The following is a 19,536-nucleotide window of genomic DNA, read 5'->3' as shown; positions in this document are numbered from 1 at the left end:
AGCAGCAGATGACCACAGGCCATGGGCACACTCCTCTACTTTCCAGGGCTGGTCAGTGACCAGCTACAATAAACCAGGCCCTTTCAGGAATCTATCCACCTCCAGCAGTTGGCCATGGCCCACCCTCATTGCCCCTGGACTTAAACAGAAGCAAACAAACCCCTCTCACTCTCCCATACTAGCTTAATTAGGCAATTAGCCTGTTAATGAAGTACCAGAAGGATAAAAACCACTTACCAAGTAACAGAGGTAGTAAAGGATCAAGGTTTTGAGGGGTTTTACTGTAGAAGCTGGGCCTAAGCAGTGCTTTTTAGTCCATTGTTTTGGTATGTAGCTTTCATTTCTCTAACATTTCTCACAAACTGATTTATTTAAGTTACCTTTAAGGGAAAAAGTACTTTAGCTTTTTAAAGGAAACCTTCCTTCTTTCCGACCATCTATCTCTCCTTTGCAGTAAATTTAAGAGCTTTTTATTGCCTTTTTTAATGTGTTCAGTGTAAAAATGGTTTTGGACTGCAATGGCTATCTTCTCCTCCCCTGTCCCCTTTAGGGGTGCCTGGAAGACAACTGCTGAGTTGGTGGTGAGAACCTCCATCCCTCCCAGGTAGAGGGGGAGCAGTGTATGGCATGGGGCTTGCCTGGAGGACCTGTCCATGAGGACCTCCCTTAGTGCCCTGTGTGGGCTGTGGGACCCCTTCAGGTCTGGGGGGGTTATCATGTGTGGGACTAAGGGTAAGATGAAAGCTGCTCCTCAGCCTCCCCCATCATAGCTAGAGCCTGGGTTTAGCCCCTTCCACAAAGGGCCTTGAGGAATGAGAGGACAAAGCGCCTTAATTCTGGGGAAAGCCTGCCCCCTCTTAGTACCACTAACAGGTAGAGAGGTTTACTGAGACTCTCCGTACCCCATATAAAGCTAAAAGTAGCGGTATATAGGATGAGGCTGAATGAATACAACTCTAGGGAGGCTCAATTATGACCTTTAAGCAATGCGCAGGCTGTGGTATAACTGATTTGCTTTACAAGACAGTGACAGGCCAGATGACCACCTACCTAGCCCGGAGCCTGCTCAGCTCCTCGATCTCCAAAGCAAGACTGAGACAGAGTGGTCCTGCTACTCTAAGTGTACAATTTGTCAGTGAACAGTAACGAACAGTAACCTCTTTATTCTGACAGGGACGTGCTGATCTCCATAAACCTGACAGTGGTGGGACTCTGCGTCATGCTGTCCACCAAGAAGCATGGTACCAACATCCTGACCATAAAGGAAATCCTAGAAAATGTGTTTGTGGCAGTACCTTCCAGCCATACCCATCCTTCTCCTGTCCGCACTTACTACATGGACTCCAAGCAGACACATGGGAGCTTCCCATGGACTTGGACAACATAACAGAGGGCAGTTCTCTGTGTGCTGTTAAGCAGTCGGAGTCCCTGAGCAGCTGTGGGAAGCCTGATCTGCACAGCCTGACCCAGGGCATCTCTGACCTCAGCCTCATCTGCTTCTGCAAGCCCCCCAACAGGGAGGCTGCCTTTGACCTGTCCACTTTGCCTGGGGAGCTCCACAGCAGAGCTGGCTGCCTGATGGACGCGCTGCTGCACAACACCTCAACACCATGCAAGAAAGAAGAGCATTCCAAAGCCCTGGGGAGCCTGCTCTCCAAGAGCACAGAGCTCAGCAGTGACCTCTCAACCCCTGGGAAGCTGCCAGCACCCACATGGGAGATCCCTGCAATAAAGAGCCCCCCTGGATATCAGCCTGTCCCTGGATGCCAGTACCGAGGAGCTGAGGTTCCTGGGATGCTCCAACCTGGCCACACCATGCCCGGAGACCTCTCTGGTAATTCCTCTGTCTTGGCCTGGTGCCTTCAGGAGGCCACCGGCACTGACCTGCACATCTGACACCCCCGATGCCCAGCTGAAGTATCTGTCCCTGTCCCTGTGTTCCTGCATCAGGCTCCATGGGGTTACCCCGGCTCCTCGCCGCAGCGGTGGCCTGTGGGGTGACCGCCCGCGGACCCGCGCCCTCCTCCCCGGCCGCTGACCTCTGTATTCACGCAGTAAAGGTATGGGCTTCCCCCGGGCCTGGTTTCTGCTGCTCCTGGCCTAAGGCTGAGCTCTGCTGAACGCGGGCGCTAGTCCGGCTGGGGCCCTGCTGCCGCCGAGCGCAGCTGCCTCCAGCTCCTTCCCCACCCGTGAGGGGAGCCCGGGCAGACCCCGCGGCCCCTCTGCCCCCGAGACTGCCGCGGGGCCGCCCCGGGGCTGCGCGGCTGGCTGAGGAAAGGCAGACGTCGCGACAAGACGGCCGAGCCCCGGGCGGGGGGCCCCGGCTGGGCTCCCGCGGCGCGGCCCCTCCCGCCGTTACCTGTCAGAGGGGCCCGGGAGGTCTTGGTGAAGGACGGGGACCGCAGTCCGGCGCTGGCCTCCGCCGCCGGGCCATGGCGGCGCTGCCCACGGGGAGCTCGGGCAGGGAGGCGGCGTGGCTGCGGATCCCTCTTCTGGCACACGGTGAGAAAAGCATCCCGAGCGCCGGGGCAGAGGCGCCGCAGCACCGCGCCGGGCGGCACAGGGAAGGCTGCGGCCCCCCGGGAGCTCCCGCGGGCCGCCGTCCTGCAGCGGGTCTCCCTCTGCTCGGACTCCGTGCAGGTTCATCCTCGCCCCAGCTGCCGGCCCGGGATCTCTCTGCACCGTCCGCAGCCCGGGCTGAGAGGAGGAACCTAGCCCGCCCCAACCGCCCCCCGCAGTCTCTTGCTCTCCTGTCAGAGCTCCCCACCTTGCACAGCCTCTGCCCGCCGCGATTCTTCCCTCTCCTGTGGCTGCTTACAGTAGCCACAGACCTGAGGAATTACTTGTTAAAACCATGGCCCAGGGCCTTTACGGTTTGCTGAAGAACCAATATATGCTGCGCCCTCTTCTAGGAATAGATTAAGAGAAGAGCAGCCACAGAATCATCACTGAACCATATAATGGTTTGAGTTGGAAAGGACCTTAAAACTCATCCAGTTCCAATCCCCTGCCACGGACAGGGACACCTTCCATTAGAGCAGGGTGCTCCAAGCCCCGTCCAACCTGGCTCTGAATCACCTTTACCACACTTGCATGACCAAACTCTGATAAACACATAAATGTGTTGGCTTTCGCAAGTCATAGGTGTGGTTATGTGGATATAACTGTAGGAGTTTACAACAACAGAAACAAAGCTCGCTAAAGACACAAGATTAGACAACAAGTTAAAAAGGGTCAGATCTCTTGAGCAAAATGGAGTCACATAGCAAAAGGATTTGTAAAGGTAAAAGAAAGAAAGGGGCGGGGGGGGGCTTGATACAAGAAAAGCTAGTGCCTGGAAAACATAAAGTACTTTTTAGCTTAACTTAGGTTGTAGAAAGAGAACAATGTTTATGTTGTAAGTCTGTGGAATGTAGTGGCCCCACTAAACATGAGTTAATTGTTTCACACCAGTCTTCTAAAGTGTCCTTAGTTTTAAAGAGCAATGTTTGTGTTGTAAGTCTGTGGTGAGATAACAGGATTTAGCGGCCCCACTAAACATGAATGAGTTATTTCACACCATCCTTCTACTTATCAGTTAGTTTAGAGACAGAGCCTCCCAAACACCTGCTAGCTTGGGGTACTCCTTGGCTGCCCATCCTGCAATAAATTTTGCAGGAAGGTCGCACTCTTTTAAATCTTTGCTAGGTGTGAAAAGAATTATAGATATAGCTGGTTTAAGCTAGTTGTGTGATTACTGGGGCATCCAACTGTGCCAAAGGTGAAAAGTACACTGTGAGGAAGACTGCTTACTTCATCTTGAAGACCCCTACTCACTAGAGGAAGACTGCTTACTTCATCCTCAAGACCCCTGCCCGTAATCACAGCAGAGCAGTGCGCAGACACCAAGAGGAGGAGACTTATGATAACATGTTCTTGGAGCTAGTTATAATGTTCCCAGCCTATATGCAGGAATTATGAATATGTATGTAACTAGTGTAATAGTGAAAGTATATAAACCTGTAACAAATACTAATCATTTGCGCCTCTGGCTACGGTCGTGCGCCCAGCGCTGTTGCTTTTGCTTTACTGACTTTGTCCCTCAATAAAACCTTATCTTGTTTAGAGGAGTGAGTTCGTATTTCACAAAACTAAGCACTTCTGTTTACCAAATAACAGTTTAAATACTTCCAGAGGGACAAAGGGATAACTTTGAACGAGATGCAAGCTATTTCCTCCACATGCATTTCACACTAGAACTTCTGGCCAAAATAAACATCCATTCAGTGAAAAATTGTTCTTTTACTTCAGCTGTAAGAGGCACTATAGACAAATAGCACATGGAGTTGCTTGTATTCTCTGGCTGCCCAGCTGACTTCTTTCTAAACCACATTACATCAGGAACAGGCGACAAGAGAGAGGGCGCAGTATTTATAGTTTGAACTACTGTCCTGGGTTCAGCCGTAAGTTATTTTTCTCCTTCCTAGTAGCTGGTACAGTGCTGTTTTCAACTTCAGTTTGAGAACAGTGCTGGTAACACACTGATGTTTTAGTTGTTGCTCAGTGATGCTTACCCTGATCAAGGACTTTTCAGTCTCATGATCTGCCAGGGAGGAGGGGCACAGGAGGCCAGGAAGAAGCAGAGATGGGACACCTGACCCAAAGTAACCAGAGGGGTATTCCATACCACAGCACGTCATGTCCAGGATAGAAATGAGGGGAGTCACCCAGAAGGCCCAGATCACTGCTTGGGTTTGGCTGGGTGCTGATCAATTCTATTGGGCATTACTTGTGTTTATTCGTTTCTTTCCCTTTGCCTTTTTAGTTTCGTATTTTCTCTCCTTGTTATTTCCCCTATCATTATTATTAGTAGTTTTGTATTATACTCCAGTTATCAGACTGCTCTTATCTTAGCCCCTGGGGCTTACATTCTTTCCATTCTCTTCCCCATCCCTCTGGGAGCAGGCCCAATGAAGGAAGGGAGTGAACGAGCAGCTGCGTGGTGCCGAGTCACTGGCTGGGCTTAAACTATGACAACTGTGAACACCACAGGACAGTACAAACCAGATCCATACTGAGCAAGAGCACCACATGGTTGTTTGCTACAACCTGGGTGGGGGAGTGTTTGGTTTTGATACTGCAGAGGGAAAATGAAGAGTATCATGTAAATCTGTGGCTGCAATATACAAAGTACTCTGTGTGACAACCATGGCCTTAAAGAAAAATAAATGGAAGAGAAAGAAATGAAAAATATCAAAGATGCTGCTATGAAAAAGGCATGCCTGCAGTGTAAGAAGATACAACCACCTCTGCTAACCTTGTCTGAACACGTCTCCACTGGTCAGTAACTTTGCTGGTGCTTTGGGACACCTCTAGAAAAACCTGCACCAAGCTGGCATATGAAGTATGAAGCAGTGTAAAATGTGGGATGAATGATGAACAGATCTCTTGCAAAAAAGCAGTTTTGATGTTAAAAACCACGGTAGAAGATAAAGCCCAGGTGTCGCAAAGGCCATACAGAAGACTTGTGTGGGGAGGAATTTATGTTTAACAGTTCAACTGTCAGACTGACATCCAAAACATGGTGTAAAAGTGCAATCTTACAAGTCCTTGCAACAAAGACACTCAGTATTAACGATGTTGACAAATCTTTTGTTCTCACTAATCATATGCTTGGCTCTATTTTGGCTGTGCGAAGAGCTTCAACATTTCATGGTCAATAAATTGCACTTGACTTTCTGCTCTTGTGCATTACCTAGCTCACTATCTCTGGCTAGAGATCACGTAACTGTAAGCAAAAATATTCCTGAGTTTCTGCACAGTACCACATTTTCTTAATAATAATCCTTTGAATCTTAAAGTCTTTTTCATCCAAATGCTGTCCCCCTTCATTTCAAAACGATGTAGTTCCAGTCTTATGTGATACAGTGATCTGCAATCATATCATTACTGCTTAGTTTCAATTCTTCCCTTCTCCTGTAACAAACACACCTCTCCTTGCTTCAGTTTGGCAGAGACAACAGGAGATGCCTCAGGGTGACAGACAGGCATTATTATCAGCAGCTCCTGTATTTATGGCTGTATTTTCTTTTGCATATTTCACCAACCAGAACAATCTTTCCCCCAATTAAAGGCTATGTGTACAAACAGAACCCACAGTAAACTTTACTACAAGAAAATAAACACTAAACCCAGGAAGAAGGAGCCAACCCACATTTTCTTTGTATGAGATTTTTTTTTCCATATATTATAAAATTACAGTTTTAATAAAGAAGTAGAAAAATAGGAAATCACTTGGAAAGTGCTTTCAAAGTACAAGTTCTTCCACAAAAGGCATTAATTATCCAAACTACTACACATAAATTATTCAAATATCCAGCGAACTACTGAGATGGTCCCAATCAATACTGAACATGGAGGTTGTAAAAAACAAAACAAAACACCAAAAAAAACCCCAAAACAAAACAAAAGTATATTTTGACTAAAATGCCTGTCTCAAACTAGGGAAAGTCACGTCTTGGTTACCATTCTGAAATCCAGCTTCACTCATGTCAGCATCATGTTCCTTAGGAAAGGGAAAAGGAGAGAAAAAAAAATCATTAACAACAGGGTAGAAACTGATCTGATTTTTGGCTAAATCAGACTGTTTGAGAAACAGGGAATACTTGTTAGTACAAACGGATTATAAGCTCCAAATTTTGAAGCATCAAACTTACTAAGAATTATTTCTGCACACAGCAGCATCTGTGAGTAACACTCCTGGTTTTGCATCCACACTGTAGCACTAGGGAGCCCTGTGACCATTCATGAGGGCATACTGCTTTTACTCCATGTACCACTGATGAACTGTATTTAACTGAAATTACCAAAACTACACTTGCATGTCTTAATCCTTCAATTAAAACAAATAAGAGAATTAATAAACTGAGCACCACACATTCTACAGAGATCAACAGTCCACACTTCACTGGTCTAATTTATTGTGTAACAAACATCTTAACACCTCAGTGTACCTCTTGCCTGTGAGAAGCGTAGCTGCTACAAAGATGCATCAGCCCAGTGCTGATAGTATCAACTATTCACTTGTAATGCTGTTATTGAAAATACCTGGTTCAGTTTCTTAAACTCAACCACTTGGAAAAAGATGTGCTCCAGGATATGCTTGGCATCTTGCTTCTCCTTTGGGAGTTTACTTGTTACTCCAACGATATCACCACATTTTCGTACATAAAACTCCAGGTCATCATCAGTACCTAAACAAGCATCCCAGAGAAGAAGGCAGTTGACTATCACACATCCCTGTATTAACTGAGCAAAAGCTTACTACGAATCTCTGTTTGGTGTTGGCATTCTGGGATGAAGACAGGCTGAGGAAGTTGGGGCTGTTCAGCCTGGAGAAGAGAAGGCTGCGTGGAGACCTCATAGCAGCCTTCCAGTACCTGAAGGGGGCCTATAGGGATGCTGGGGAGGGACTCTTCGTCAGGGACTGTAGTGACAGGACAAGGGGTAACGGGTTTAAACTTAACAGGGGAAGTTTAGATTGGATCTAAGGAGGAAATTCTTTCCTGTTAGGGTGGTGAGGCACTGGAATGGGCTGCCCAGGGAGGTGGTGAGTGCTCCATCCCTGGCAGTGTTCAAGGCCAGCCTGGACAGAGCCTTGGGTGAGATGGTTTAGTGTGAGGTGTCCCTGCCCACGGCAGGGGGGTTGGAACTGGATGATCTTGAGGTCTTTTCCAACCCTAACTATTCTGTGATTCTATGTTGAAGTTCTATAACTAAGGTGAGTGGACTAGCCATGACATACTCCATCAGTACTACTCCAGCTAGCACTTTGTCATCTTGTTTAGACTTAAGGTGTATTTAGAATAATCTTTATGTTTTAACTTCAAAGCATAAAAATTATAATCAGCAAGTGTGCACAGCAATTCATGCATGACATGGGAAACAGCAGGCAGAAACGTAATAAAATGTCATGTAAGAAACAAAGTAAAAAGGCATGGTACATAAAGTCCTATTAGCAATTTCCATGACCTTCCAATTTCACAGTTCAGAATGACAGTAGTGGATTTTCATAAATGAGGCTCATGGTTTAAAATCAGATACAACAATTTTTCCCCAAAAATTTGGACTTTCTATAGAAATGTGCTTACATTTGTTTGTAATCTCTGCAAGACGAGCTTTTTCAGAAGAAAACGTTTCATCCAAGTCAAACAGCTCCAGAGGGGGAGGAGGCAATTCTCTGAAAGCAGGTGGAAAAACCTTGAAGGGAAGAATTCGCATGGTTTATTGCCACATATTTTTTCTACACATCTCTAAGACAACAGCTTGGGACTTAGACTGGACTTAAGAAACCTTTTGTAAAGTCAAATGCAACCTCAAAGCCCACAGTAGAAAGGGACCCCTCTTTAAAAATTCCATTTATATCTTGTAAAAATAACTGAATATTCCAAAATAGTCACAAGTATGCAAGCGTCATCACCCAGCATCACAACTAGACTTACTACATTGGCAGTTTGTTTCCAGTTTTGCTCCATGAGACCCAGGTGATGGCTGAGGGAGCTGAGGTACTAGGCTCACTGTAACACCTCGATCTGGAAACATATGTCACATTCATTCTGGTAAGAGTATTTTCTTTCGCATGCAATCACCGCATATGCCACAAGGCTGGATGAGGCTTTGAGCAACCTGGTCTAATGGAAGGTGTCCCTGCCCCTTGGAGGCGGTTGGAACAGGATAAGCTTTAAGGTCCCATCCAACCTAAACCATTCTATGATTCCATGAAGGTAGTCTTGTGTTTTTTAATGGCAGCACATGAGGCAAGCTGCACCTCTGCAGCTATAAGGGTCACAGTGATTACCTTCCTCAGTTGCCAAGGTAAGGAAGAACAGAGCCATGATGGCAAAACTCAAAAGGTACTTGCTTTCCCAAGTAAGTCTGACACTGCCATAGTTCATGTTGTTGTCACCAGCCCAAATCTCTGTTGGTAAAAGTTAGGCTGGCTCTTCCCAGCCCTTGCCGTAAAAGACCAACACTCCACTTTTTACCTCCCCAGAGGATGTGGAAATGGAAGAAGAGTGGGACAGCCTGGCTCCCCCCTTGGCAGCTAGCACAACTTATATCACCACTACCTTCTGAACTACAATGTTTTTTTCTCACAGCAAAGGCTGAACCAGCACCTCACAAAACTGGAAGAAGCTGAAGGTTTATATACAGAAGACATTCTGCTGTGGTACCAGGTGTTACATTTTCAAGCTCTGTTGATAAAATTAGGAGTGTAAATAAGTGCTCTTCCCTAACTTCCCTAAAATAATAGTCCTGCAATGTATTCAACTCCAAAGGGATTACTTATTACTACAGCATTTCTCACTATTATTTGGGTTTTGGTTTGGTTTTTTTTTGGGGGGGAGGGACTGTTGGTTTTTATATTGGTTTTTTTTGGGGAGATTGGTTCTTTTTTTTTTCGTGTGTGTGGGGTTTTTTTGGTTTTTTTTTTTTTTAAGAACTATGTATACGACACATGAAACAAGGGCTCTACGTGGCTGTATTAGCCAGGAGATTACTCACAGCTGGCTGGAGGACAGGTAGTGGAGTCTCAAATTCAGGCTGAATGAGTTGGAGAGGTTCATGTTTCACATTCAGCTGTTCATAAGCTCTGCAGCACAGAAAAAGACAAAGTGTGAGAGAAGAAATTACAACATCTATTTCCACTTGCAGGCTAGAGAGATGCAGAGTCTCTATGACATTATACACAGTCATAGCATAATACCTCAGGAATATCTGAGTTTAGAAGGACCCCAGAGAACTTACACGAGTAATAACTGACTTCTACAGCAAGCAAATTAGTTAAAATTATGACAAAGAGTAATGAGAAGTTGGTATGTAAGATGATAAAAAATAAAGGTACTGCACCTCTGTAGTTAAAACAACTTTTAAATAGAGGCATCAGGACAAAGTGATCCCATTCAAAAAGAGCAGACCTAGGACTTCAAAAAGACTTTTCAGGAATTCCACTAGCAAAAACTATCTAAAAAATGTTACAGGATCAGGAGATCTCACTATGAACTCACACCTAGTGAAAATACAAAAATACAGAGGAAGAAGAAAGAGTGTCTGCAACAGAGTGGAATTTAATGGAATCTGTTTTAAGACTGCTGCTACTTAATGTATTCACACATGAGCTGGGCAACAAAGGATTTATGAGGGACAAAGCTGCCAGCAATACAGACCTGGTAAAACAGTAGCAATATTCAGACACAATTACTGAAAATGCAATTCAATAAATGCCAAGTAATTAAAAAATGGAAAAATAAGCAGCTCTTGGTTATCACTCCAGAAAGTGCTCAACATCACTGCAGATAACTCTCCTAAAATATCAGTTCACTAAATCAGCAGTAGTCAGAAAAAAGGAATAAACAATATCAGAAACTACAGCTAAGACAAGAAGAAAGAGAAAATATCACTGTCACACTTGTACAATCAATCTTCTGGTACATCCATATTCAGAATGCTGCCTTGAGCTCAGTCCCATCTGCTTTTAAGCAGAAACAGAAAATGCATAATATGGGATGGAAAAGGAAAGGGAAAGGAACAAGAATGGAAAGGAAAGGAAATCACAGCTGCTGACTTGATAACTGAAGGAAGGGCAGTTGTATCCATCTGATAAAGGGACATATCAAACAGCTTTGTGAAGTCTCTTGGGTTCTCATCTCCTTCCTGCAGACAGACTCGCAGCTGCTCAGACAGTGCAGCTGTATCTGGGAGCATAGTATAGTCTGAAATCTGAAAACACACACACAGATACACACACTTATGTTTTAAAAAGTCCAACCCATTTACGTAGTCTATCTCTAGTTTATCTCTCACCTGAAGTCTCATTTAGAAGTAATTATTTCAGTTTTCACCAGGTAGAACCCTTTGCAGCACAGCTTATTAGACTAGGAATCTGCACAAATATTCTCTCAGCTGTAAAGCTACCTGCCACGGGGCCACTGTTAATTCTTTGGAATGAAAAGAAACAGCTTACTAGTCACCTGTGCAAGACTGTTCTTTTTATGTATACAGAGGATGCAATTTTATCCCATATGACATTTCCAAATAAAAATCGTGTTTGCATATGTCAGTTATAAGAACCCCAACAAAACCAACTAAAATTGCCAACAGGTTGATCCCTATCCATACACAGAAAATCTGCCTTCATTTCATGCACCTTCATCTTGTCTGAGGGCTCAGGGGAAAGACTTTCACAAATGAAATCTTGTAAAGAATAGCAACCTAAGTCTGAGAGATACAACATCATTACTTTTTACGTCTAAACTCTCTACTCAATCTTTGACACTGAATAAAGGGTCTGCAACAACAGCCACCATGCAACTGTGAACCATTTTCTGCTAAATACACAGTTTGTGAAGACTGGTGCTGCTACATCCTTATGATGGATCTCTTACCTCAGGATCCTCCTTATTCATCTGATTCAAATGGATATCTGATGTTGTGAGCCATTGGAAAAGCACATCCTGGAGAAGGGCAAAACTTAATTAATTTCAGGAGGGTCCAAGTAATCTTGTATTATGCTTAAACATTCATATTAAATCCATTCCATAACATACTATGAAAAAGAAGGAAAAAAAGGGTACTATATCAAAGAATATCTGTGGGGAAAATAAGAACTTTATTTGTATTTACATATGGAAGCAACGAGTCATGGCAATGAGCGCACTCTGTAAAAGGTGCATACTTTCAGGAACACCTCAGCAGGAAACTCCCCTTCTTACACAGCAGGTGACATATGCCACTTTGGAAAGCGCATTACAACCTTCAGGTATCAGGAGCCATATATGTAAAAGTTTATTATTAATCAGTGGCCATAACAAAGCGCTAGAGAAGCTAAGGAAAAGCAGTAAACAAAAAACTCCAACAAACTACATCAATACTAATAACTAAAGAGATGAACAGAAGTAGGAAAAACTTATAAGTCCTATAAGATAAATAAGAAACTATCTTTAAAAGCTTCTTCCTGTTAGTTGTGCTGTGACAGCCTCCTAAGGATGTTAGTAGTGGGTTAGAATCTCCATGCTGAATCCATTTCAAAGCTGTCTTGCTCTAACATGAAGCTTGTGAGTGAGCCTGGGTTGTTTTTTTTTTGTTTTTTTTTGGGGGGGGGGGGGGTGTTGGGTTTTTTTTAAGAAAACCTTAGGGAGAAAAAAAAACCCAAACTCAGACCAACCAAAAAAAAAACAAACCACCCAAAACAAACAAAAAACCAAACAAAAAAACCTTACCATAATCTTCCCATTTTCTTCTTTATCTAAATATTGATCACTGAACATGTGGGAAGAGCCCAGCGCTGCCATCTTTCCACCCTGATTCTATCAACAAAGAATACAATATAGCAAAAAATCCTTCCAGATCTTCCGAATCACAGTTTTGGGGAAATCGTTAATGCTGTCTAATTAGAAAGTGATTTAAAGAAACAAAGAAATAGGAAATCTTGGACTAAGTAGTGACGAAAGCATTTTCAAACTCAGCAAGCTCACAGGAGCACGACACAGCAGCATTCTAAGTGTTTATGCTGTTAAGGTTCACAAATTTATTAAAAATACTGATCTGCATTATGTAAGAGTAGACAGACAATTGACCGAGCCTTAAGAGGATACTCATGAGACATCTTTGGAATTCTTCTCTAAGATTACTCTTAATCCTTCCAGGAAGACATACACAAGAAACCGTAAGTTTTCAAGAGGACAAGGAACCCTGCAATGCTCCTGCACCGACTATGAAACTCATCACGATATAACCATACATACTGCTGTAACAAATTTGAAGATACCTGAAATAAAGCTCCAGTTCGTTCAAAAAACGTTTGATGTTTTGTACTCCTTGTTTTGCAAGGTTTTAACCCAAGTTCTACATGCGTTACCCACAATAGCACTTTCAGTTGCTATTCTTTACTGGATCTCTTTTTCATTCTGAGATCTTGTTTTCTTTCTACCAAGTTTCTCTGCTCTGCCTGAGAACTTCTGTCTCTGCCTTCATCTTCTACCCTTGTGCCTAAAATTTCCTTGAGGTAGACAGGAAAAATGATGCCACCTATTTGACATTCATGTCACAGTACTAGATCAAAGGAAGAACACTCCAGTAATCAACTCATGAACTACACATTATACAGATTTCACTTGCAGCACAATGTCGTTGTTATAATCCTTATGAGAAAGCACTCCTCTCCATACCCATTAGGTGAAGCACATGAGGCCCCACATAAACAGGCACAGTCTTGAAAAAAGAACGTCAACCAGCAAGGCTATAATCCCAGTAGAGTTCTCATACAGAATCATGGAATGGTTTGGGTTGGAATGGACCTTAAATATTATTCAGTTCCAACCCCCTGCCATGGGCAGTGGCACCTTCCACTGAACCAGGTTGCCCAAAGCCCCATTCAACCTGGCTTTGAACCCATCTAATCTGGCCAAATCCCATCTTACTTGGCCTTGAGTTAAGGCTTTGCAGAATTTAGATGACTTATCTTGCAAAAAGACAACTTCATCATTAATGCACATAATTTCAGATTATCATGGGTTCAAAACTAGACATGAGTCTGGGGGAGTCCACTGGATCTATGTGCCAATACTGTGTGCGTGGAGGGATTTTATTGTATCTTACCCTGACAGTTGCAGACAAAATGCAAACAGTAAGTGTACTTGTACATTCACTTCATGCTGCTGTATTGTGTTTGTTTTATGGACTTTATTCAGCCACAACATGGGGGGGATGACCTTGGGCATCCTTAGACGACCAACTAACAAAGATATCAAAAAAACATAGTAGTGTTAGAAACTCATCTACACAGTAAAAAATGTGTTAATGTGCTTACCTTTGTCAACAATATTAATCCTTTGTTTGCACTTATTAACTACTAATAGATTTATGGTTGGGTTTATAAATTAACAAGGCTGGATGGTTTACACTACATAGAACATCTACTGGCTCCAAGGTGACAGTCCTCTTCCTTAACACAATATGGTGTATTGATGAAGCTAATTATAATCTTAATAAATGACCACTAAAGGAGTGGGAAAAAAAACCAAATTTCAAACTAAAAATATCCATCTATCAACCGAAGAATATAATCTTTGCTGACCATCAAATTATCCTCTTTACCCCATGCAAAGAAGTTTACCATAAAAGAAGACAGGCTCATCAGGAGTTTGCAGATACATCAAAACCAGAATCATAGAATCAGATGGATTGGAAAAGACCTTTAAGATCATCAAGTCCAATTGTTCTCCAGCACTGTCAAGGCCACCACTAACCCATATCACTGAGGGCCTCATCTAAATGGTTTGTGAACGCTTCCAGGGGTGGTGACTCCACCACTGCCCTGGGCAGTGTATTCCAATGCCTGAGCACCCTTTTGGGGAAGTAATTGTTCCTCATCTCCATCTAAACCTCCCCGGCACAGCTTGAGGCTATTTCCTCTTGTCCTGTCACTTGTTCCTTGGGGGTAGAGACCAGCCCCCTCCTGGCTCCATCCTCCTGCAGGCAGCTGTAGAGAGCAGTAAGGTCCCCCCTGAGCCTTCTCTTCTCGAGACTAAACCCCCCCAAGTCCTCATCACACTTGTGCTCCAGACCCTTCACCAGCCCTTCTCTGGCCCTGCTCCAGCACCTCAACGTCTGTCTTGTAGTGAGGGGCACAGAGTTGAGCACAGGATTCCGCATGTGGCCTCACCAACGCCCAGTACAGGGGGACAATCACTGCCCTGGTCTTGCTGGCCACAGTTATGCTGATACAGGCCAGGATACTGTTGGCCTTCTTGGCTACCTGGTCACACTGCAGGCTCATGTTCAGCCAGCAAGAACTCAGTCTGTAAGTACTCCCAGAAGACACACTAACAATTTCTGTGGGGGGTAGAAGAAAGCATGGTTTGTTACATGCAGAATCATACCTCATGCTGATAGAAAGCAAGAATAGGCCTGTTGAGTGGGAAGCAGACAGATCCTGTTGACAGAATAGCCACTGCTGGCTTCATCACATTCAGTGTGGCACCAAATGGATACACGAAAGTGAGAGCTCTGCAGAAAATACAGGAACCCTGTAAGTATCTGCATGGATCAGGCAGGCATAAAACTCAGTCTGTCTGCCTGAAATACACACTGTAACTGTGGGCTAGCGCTGGAATGTCAATGCCTTCCAAGAATTACATCATTATAATGACATTTCAGTCTCTTCTACAGGTTTTTCCAGGTTGATGATTTGTCTTCAGTAATGAACAAAGTACACTCTTGATTTCTGTTAGCACACTCTTGTACCTGAGGGATATTTAACTCACAGATGAATATATATTCTGGAACAAAATTAAAAAACAAACAAACAAACAAAACAAAACAACACCCAAAACAAAACAAAACAAAACAAAAAAATCCCCAAAACCAAACAAACCCAAAAACACCCAAAATAAAACCAAAAAACCCAGCCCAAAATGGTTTTACATTTACATTTTTCCTTGTAGTCAACCACATGGTCATTTAGTTCTATGAAATAACTAGCAACGAAGAATACAAACATTAATAGTTACAGAAAAGCTGTCTTCTTCTCAATGCCTTTTCTCTCCTCTGTAGCACAAAGGGATGGAAAACTAGAAACTGCAAGAGATGTTTATCTTACCCTGGCTTAAGACTCTTCAAAAAACAGGTAGGTCTGATCATGCCTGTAGCCAGACCACCCCCTATTGAGAGGTTACTCGTATTTACATTGTTTAATTTAATTCAATTCCACGGAACAGGGACAAAAAGATCCAGTTGCAAGAGTAATAATTCCCTTCAAAATCTATCACTCCTGCTCCTTTGCTGCTTATCAAGCGCTACTAAACAGATCTTCCTTTCCAGATAAAGCTTTGAGGAGCAAGAAGCCGAGAGAGAAATACATTGGAAAACCTCAACACAAGCACAATATACTCCTGCTAGGTTACAAACTGGGTAACTCCGAGTTATTCACAGTATTTTCACATCAGCTTCCTCAAGAGAAAACACTTACTGTGAGTCATGTCCGTTTCCATCTTCATCTGTTGTCTCAAGCACTGTTTTTCTTGCAGATTCACTGATTCCCCTACAAGATGTTGAAAAGCAAAACTTACTGAAAACAATACGGATTGTAAGAGTTTAAAGATTTATATACCCCAAATATTTACCTATTCAAAACTCCATCAGAGATTAGCGCTTCTTTTGGGTGGTGGTACTTGTAATATACGTTTCGTACCACAGCATCTCGAAGAAAAAAGAAAATTAAGAAATTTACATCTTAGCTGATCAGTGTGCTAGATACAGCAATGAAAAATTAGTTTAGCTCTTGGATTTCCTGAGTGTTTGCTTCTAACACTAGGAAGCTGACATGTGGCTCCCAAGAGGACCCAAATCAGCCTTCACTACTGTTTCCTTTTGGACATCCAGATTTAGAACAAGAATGTATCTGCATGTTCAAATAAAAATATGAAAAATAAGCACATCTTCTGCAAAGAAGAGGCAAAAGGATCCAGTAAAGAGTATGTATCAAGTTTTACAAGTGGCAGGGTGCTGGAACTAGATGATCTTGAAGGACTCTTCTAACCCAAACCACACTATGATTCTAAGTTAATTCTTTTTTTATACATCTTCCAAAAGCACAATGAATCAAACACTGTTGATGCAAAAAAGGCTTAGTCTAGAAATGCCACCAAAGACCCTGAAAATATTTTATGTACACTGAGATATAGCTGCTTTGTTTGCGTATTTTTCCATATTGGCAGTGGAAAAACTAATGAGTGGCATTCTATTGGTCTGCTAAAGAAAAGGGCCACTGCTTTTTCAGTGTGAGTGATTCAATCTAATAAAACACATGGAAAAATATTTGAAATGAGAGGCTTGTTATCCAAGAATTAATTTTTGGTAGTAAATACCATTAAATCTACAACTAGAGCAAAGGAAGGGAGATGGCTACATTATTAAGGCATTCTGCCCATGGAAAGCCCTTAGTGTGCTCCAGTATTACACTGCCAGGTATATCGACATTTCAAGAAAAAAAATCTCTTAGACCAACAGGTACTTTGTGAGAGGGATCTGCTTGGCATACATCTACAAAGGCTGAACCTGCTCTTTAGATTTTGCTGAGGACAGATAAACAAGAGCTATCAGTGAGCCCCATTACCATTATTGAAAACAATCCCATACTCTTCTAGCAGAAAGTTAATATTTGTGCTGTATCGGGATTCGCCACCTTCTCTCAGCATCACCAGGATGGCTCCACCATCCTCCAGGAATTTCTTCAGAACGGAAAACTGGAAAACAACAAAGAACAAACATGTGAAAAGCTACACAAAAGACTGCAGGAAGTTATAAGGAGAAGACAGAAGGTGAATGATTCTGACCACATGCAATTCACTTATCCTGTGAGAAATTCATATCTCAACTGGTGTAAATTCATTTAAAAGCAGTACACTGCAAATTCTTCTGGGTTGTTCTTTTCTATTTTGCATTAAGCAAAACTTAAAACATACTTAATTTGCAGATAGCTACTGAATTCTTACCTCAGCAGCACTGAACTTTTCTCTTGGGCCTGCTGTAATCCACAATTTTACCCCAAACAGTTTCTCAGATGTGATCTCATCTTTTAAGCTGTGAATAAAGACACGCGTTATTCTTGGCTCTCATCCTGGACTACAGGTTTTCTCTCCTTATATAGCTGGGTTTTTTTTAAAGGAATGCCAAACACAAAGCACATCATTTCAGTCACTTTGCATCTTTTTTAAAGTTGACAAGCAAAACCAATCCTTACAAATTTCAACCCACTAAAAGGTAAAGCTCCTCTAATAAGGTATGGTGGCAGATCCAGTAGTGGCATAAACTGCCACATCTGCTATTAAACTTGCCATCTAATGAGCTTCCTCTTATTATTTTCTTATTTTTTGTTTTTTGCTCTGGGCACATTTTGTAGTGGACAGGCAATATCATGTGTACAAGGGCTGCTATGTTTTTATCTCAAAACTCTAAATCAACATAGGCTCAAAACCTATATCAGAAATTGCACTCTTATAATTCACACTCCATCTCTTCCACAGGTCATAGGATCCCAGATTGGTTTGAGTTGGAAGAGACCTTAAAGCTTCTCCAGTTCCGAATCCCTGCCACAGGCAGGGACCCCTTCCACTGGAGCAGCTTGCTCCAAGCCCCTGTGTCCAACCTGGCCTTGAGCACTGCCAGGGATGGGGCAGCCACAGCTTCTCTGGGCACCCTGTGCCAGCGCCTCAGCACCCTCACAGGGAAGAGCTTCTGCCTAAGAGCTCATCTCAGTCTCCCCTCGGGCAGGTTCAAGCCATTCCCCTTGGCCTGTCCCTACAGGCCCTTGTCCAAAGCCCCTCTCCAGGTTCCCTGCAGCCCCTTTAGGCACTGGAGCTGCTCTCAGGTCTCCCCTTCAGGAGCCTTCTCTTGTCCAGGCTGCCCCAGCCCAGCTCTCTCAGCCTGGCTCCAGAGCAGAGCTGCTCCAGCCCTCGTAGCATCTCTGTGGTCTCCTCCAGACTCGCTCCAACATTTTCATGTCCCTCTTATGCTGCTGCCCCAGAGCTGGATCAGGGCTGCAGGGGGGAGGGGGGGGTCTCCCGAGACCACAGAGGGGGAGAATCCCCTCCCTGAGCTGCTGCTCACACTCTGAGGGTGCAGCCCAGCACGGGGGGAGTTGGGGGGTGGTTCTAAGCGCACACTGAAGCCGGGTCACGGGGAGCTTGTTACTGACCAATGCCCCTAAGTCTTTCTTCCCAGGGCAGCTCCATCCAGACTTCCCCAGCGTGTGTTTGTGCTTGGGACTGACCCAGCCCAGGGGCAGGACCACATACGATAGCTGGAAGCTCCAAAGTCATCTATGCACAGGCGAATTGCAGCTAATGCCACAGAGCTCAATCACTGTAAAAACCAATCTTTGCTTATGATGCCCATTCCCAAAAACTATTCGGGCACTCAGGAAGGATCACATGCGTCTTGGGATCTCTGCCGGTAAACCAGCGCGGTGGGGATGAGGCGCCCAGCCCCTTCCCTCAGGTGCAGCCCATCAGCTGAGCTGGTCACGACACTGCCCCTCACCTCTGAACCTTCCAGTTACCGCGAAGCCTTTTCCGCAGGGATTTGTAGCCGCTGGCGAGAGTGAAAGCCTCCCCTTTGGACGCATTGAAGACGATGGCGTCCCGCAGGCCCCCCTCCATATGGTGACCCGGGGCTGCCGCAGGGCGCACCGAAGGACAGCAGCTCCGGCCACGGGGAGCGAACCCGAACCCGAACCCAACCCCCGCGCTCAAGGCGCGGCGCGTAAACACCACCCCCCGCCCGCCTCCACCCGGCAACGCCGGACAGCGGAGGCGCATGCGCGGAGTGCATCACCCCGAACGCGGGAGCGCTGCGACGGATTGCTCCATTCCCCGGCAGGGGGGCCGGGGCGGTACCATTGCGGCAGGCTGGGAGGGAAGCGGGGCTCTGCGCTCCGCCCCACCGGGCCGGGCACTTGTTCCAGGTGTCCCCTGCCTCTTGTTGCCGCCAGGCTGAACC

General features: G+C 44.5%; 2 protein-coding genes across 3 annotated transcripts; one reads left to right on the top strand and one right to left on the bottom strand.

Moving 5' to 3' along the window:
- Positions 1-1,030: 1,030 nt before the first annotated feature.
- LOC136020329 (uncharacterized) lies at positions 1,031-4,074 on the top strand. Its single transcript, XM_065691332.1, is given in 4 exon segments — positions 1,031-1,347; positions 1,398-1,731; positions 1,733-2,060; positions 3,761-4,074. Coding segments are annotated over 3 exon segments (768 nt in total). The 5' UTR covers positions 1,031-1,219; the 3' UTR covers positions 2,039-2,060; positions 3,761-4,074.
- Positions 4,075-6,194: 2,120 nt separating this feature from the next.
- Positions 6,195-19,268, bottom strand: IFT52 (intraflagellar transport 52). 2 transcript variants are annotated; one of them, XM_065692039.1, is made up of 13 exons: positions 19,078-19,268; positions 17,532-17,619; positions 17,153-17,282; positions 16,161-16,236; positions 16,007-16,078; positions 14,919-15,045; positions 12,258-12,344; positions 11,424-11,492; positions 10,604-10,758; positions 9,544-9,631; positions 8,130-8,238; positions 7,087-7,232; positions 6,195-6,544 (listed from the first exon to the last, which is right to left on the bottom strand). In XM_065692039.1, exons 1-13 carry the CDS (start codon positions 19,194-19,196, stop codon positions 6,461-6,463), a joined length of 1,350 nt encoding a protein of 449 aa, XP_065548111.1. In that variant the 5' UTR covers positions 19,197-19,268; the 3' UTR covers positions 6,195-6,460. The 2 variants fall into 2 exon arrangements, with proteins under 2 accessions (XP_065548111.1, XP_065548112.1); XM_065692040.1 differs by lacking the exon at positions 17,532-17,619 and having other exon boundaries at positions 19,078-19,152.
- Positions 19,269-19,536: the final 268 nt, after the last annotated feature.

Source organism: Lathamus discolor, chromosome 11 (genome assembly GCF_037157495.1).
Source record: "Lathamus discolor isolate bLatDis1 chromosome 11, bLatDis1.hap1, whole genome shotgun sequence".
In the NCBI taxonomy this organism is placed as follows: domain Eukaryota; kingdom Metazoa; phylum Chordata; class Aves; order Psittaciformes; family Psittacidae; genus Lathamus; species Lathamus discolor.
Note: the sequence above shows the minus strand (reverse complement) of the source record. Positions and strands in the feature narration are given on the sequence as shown.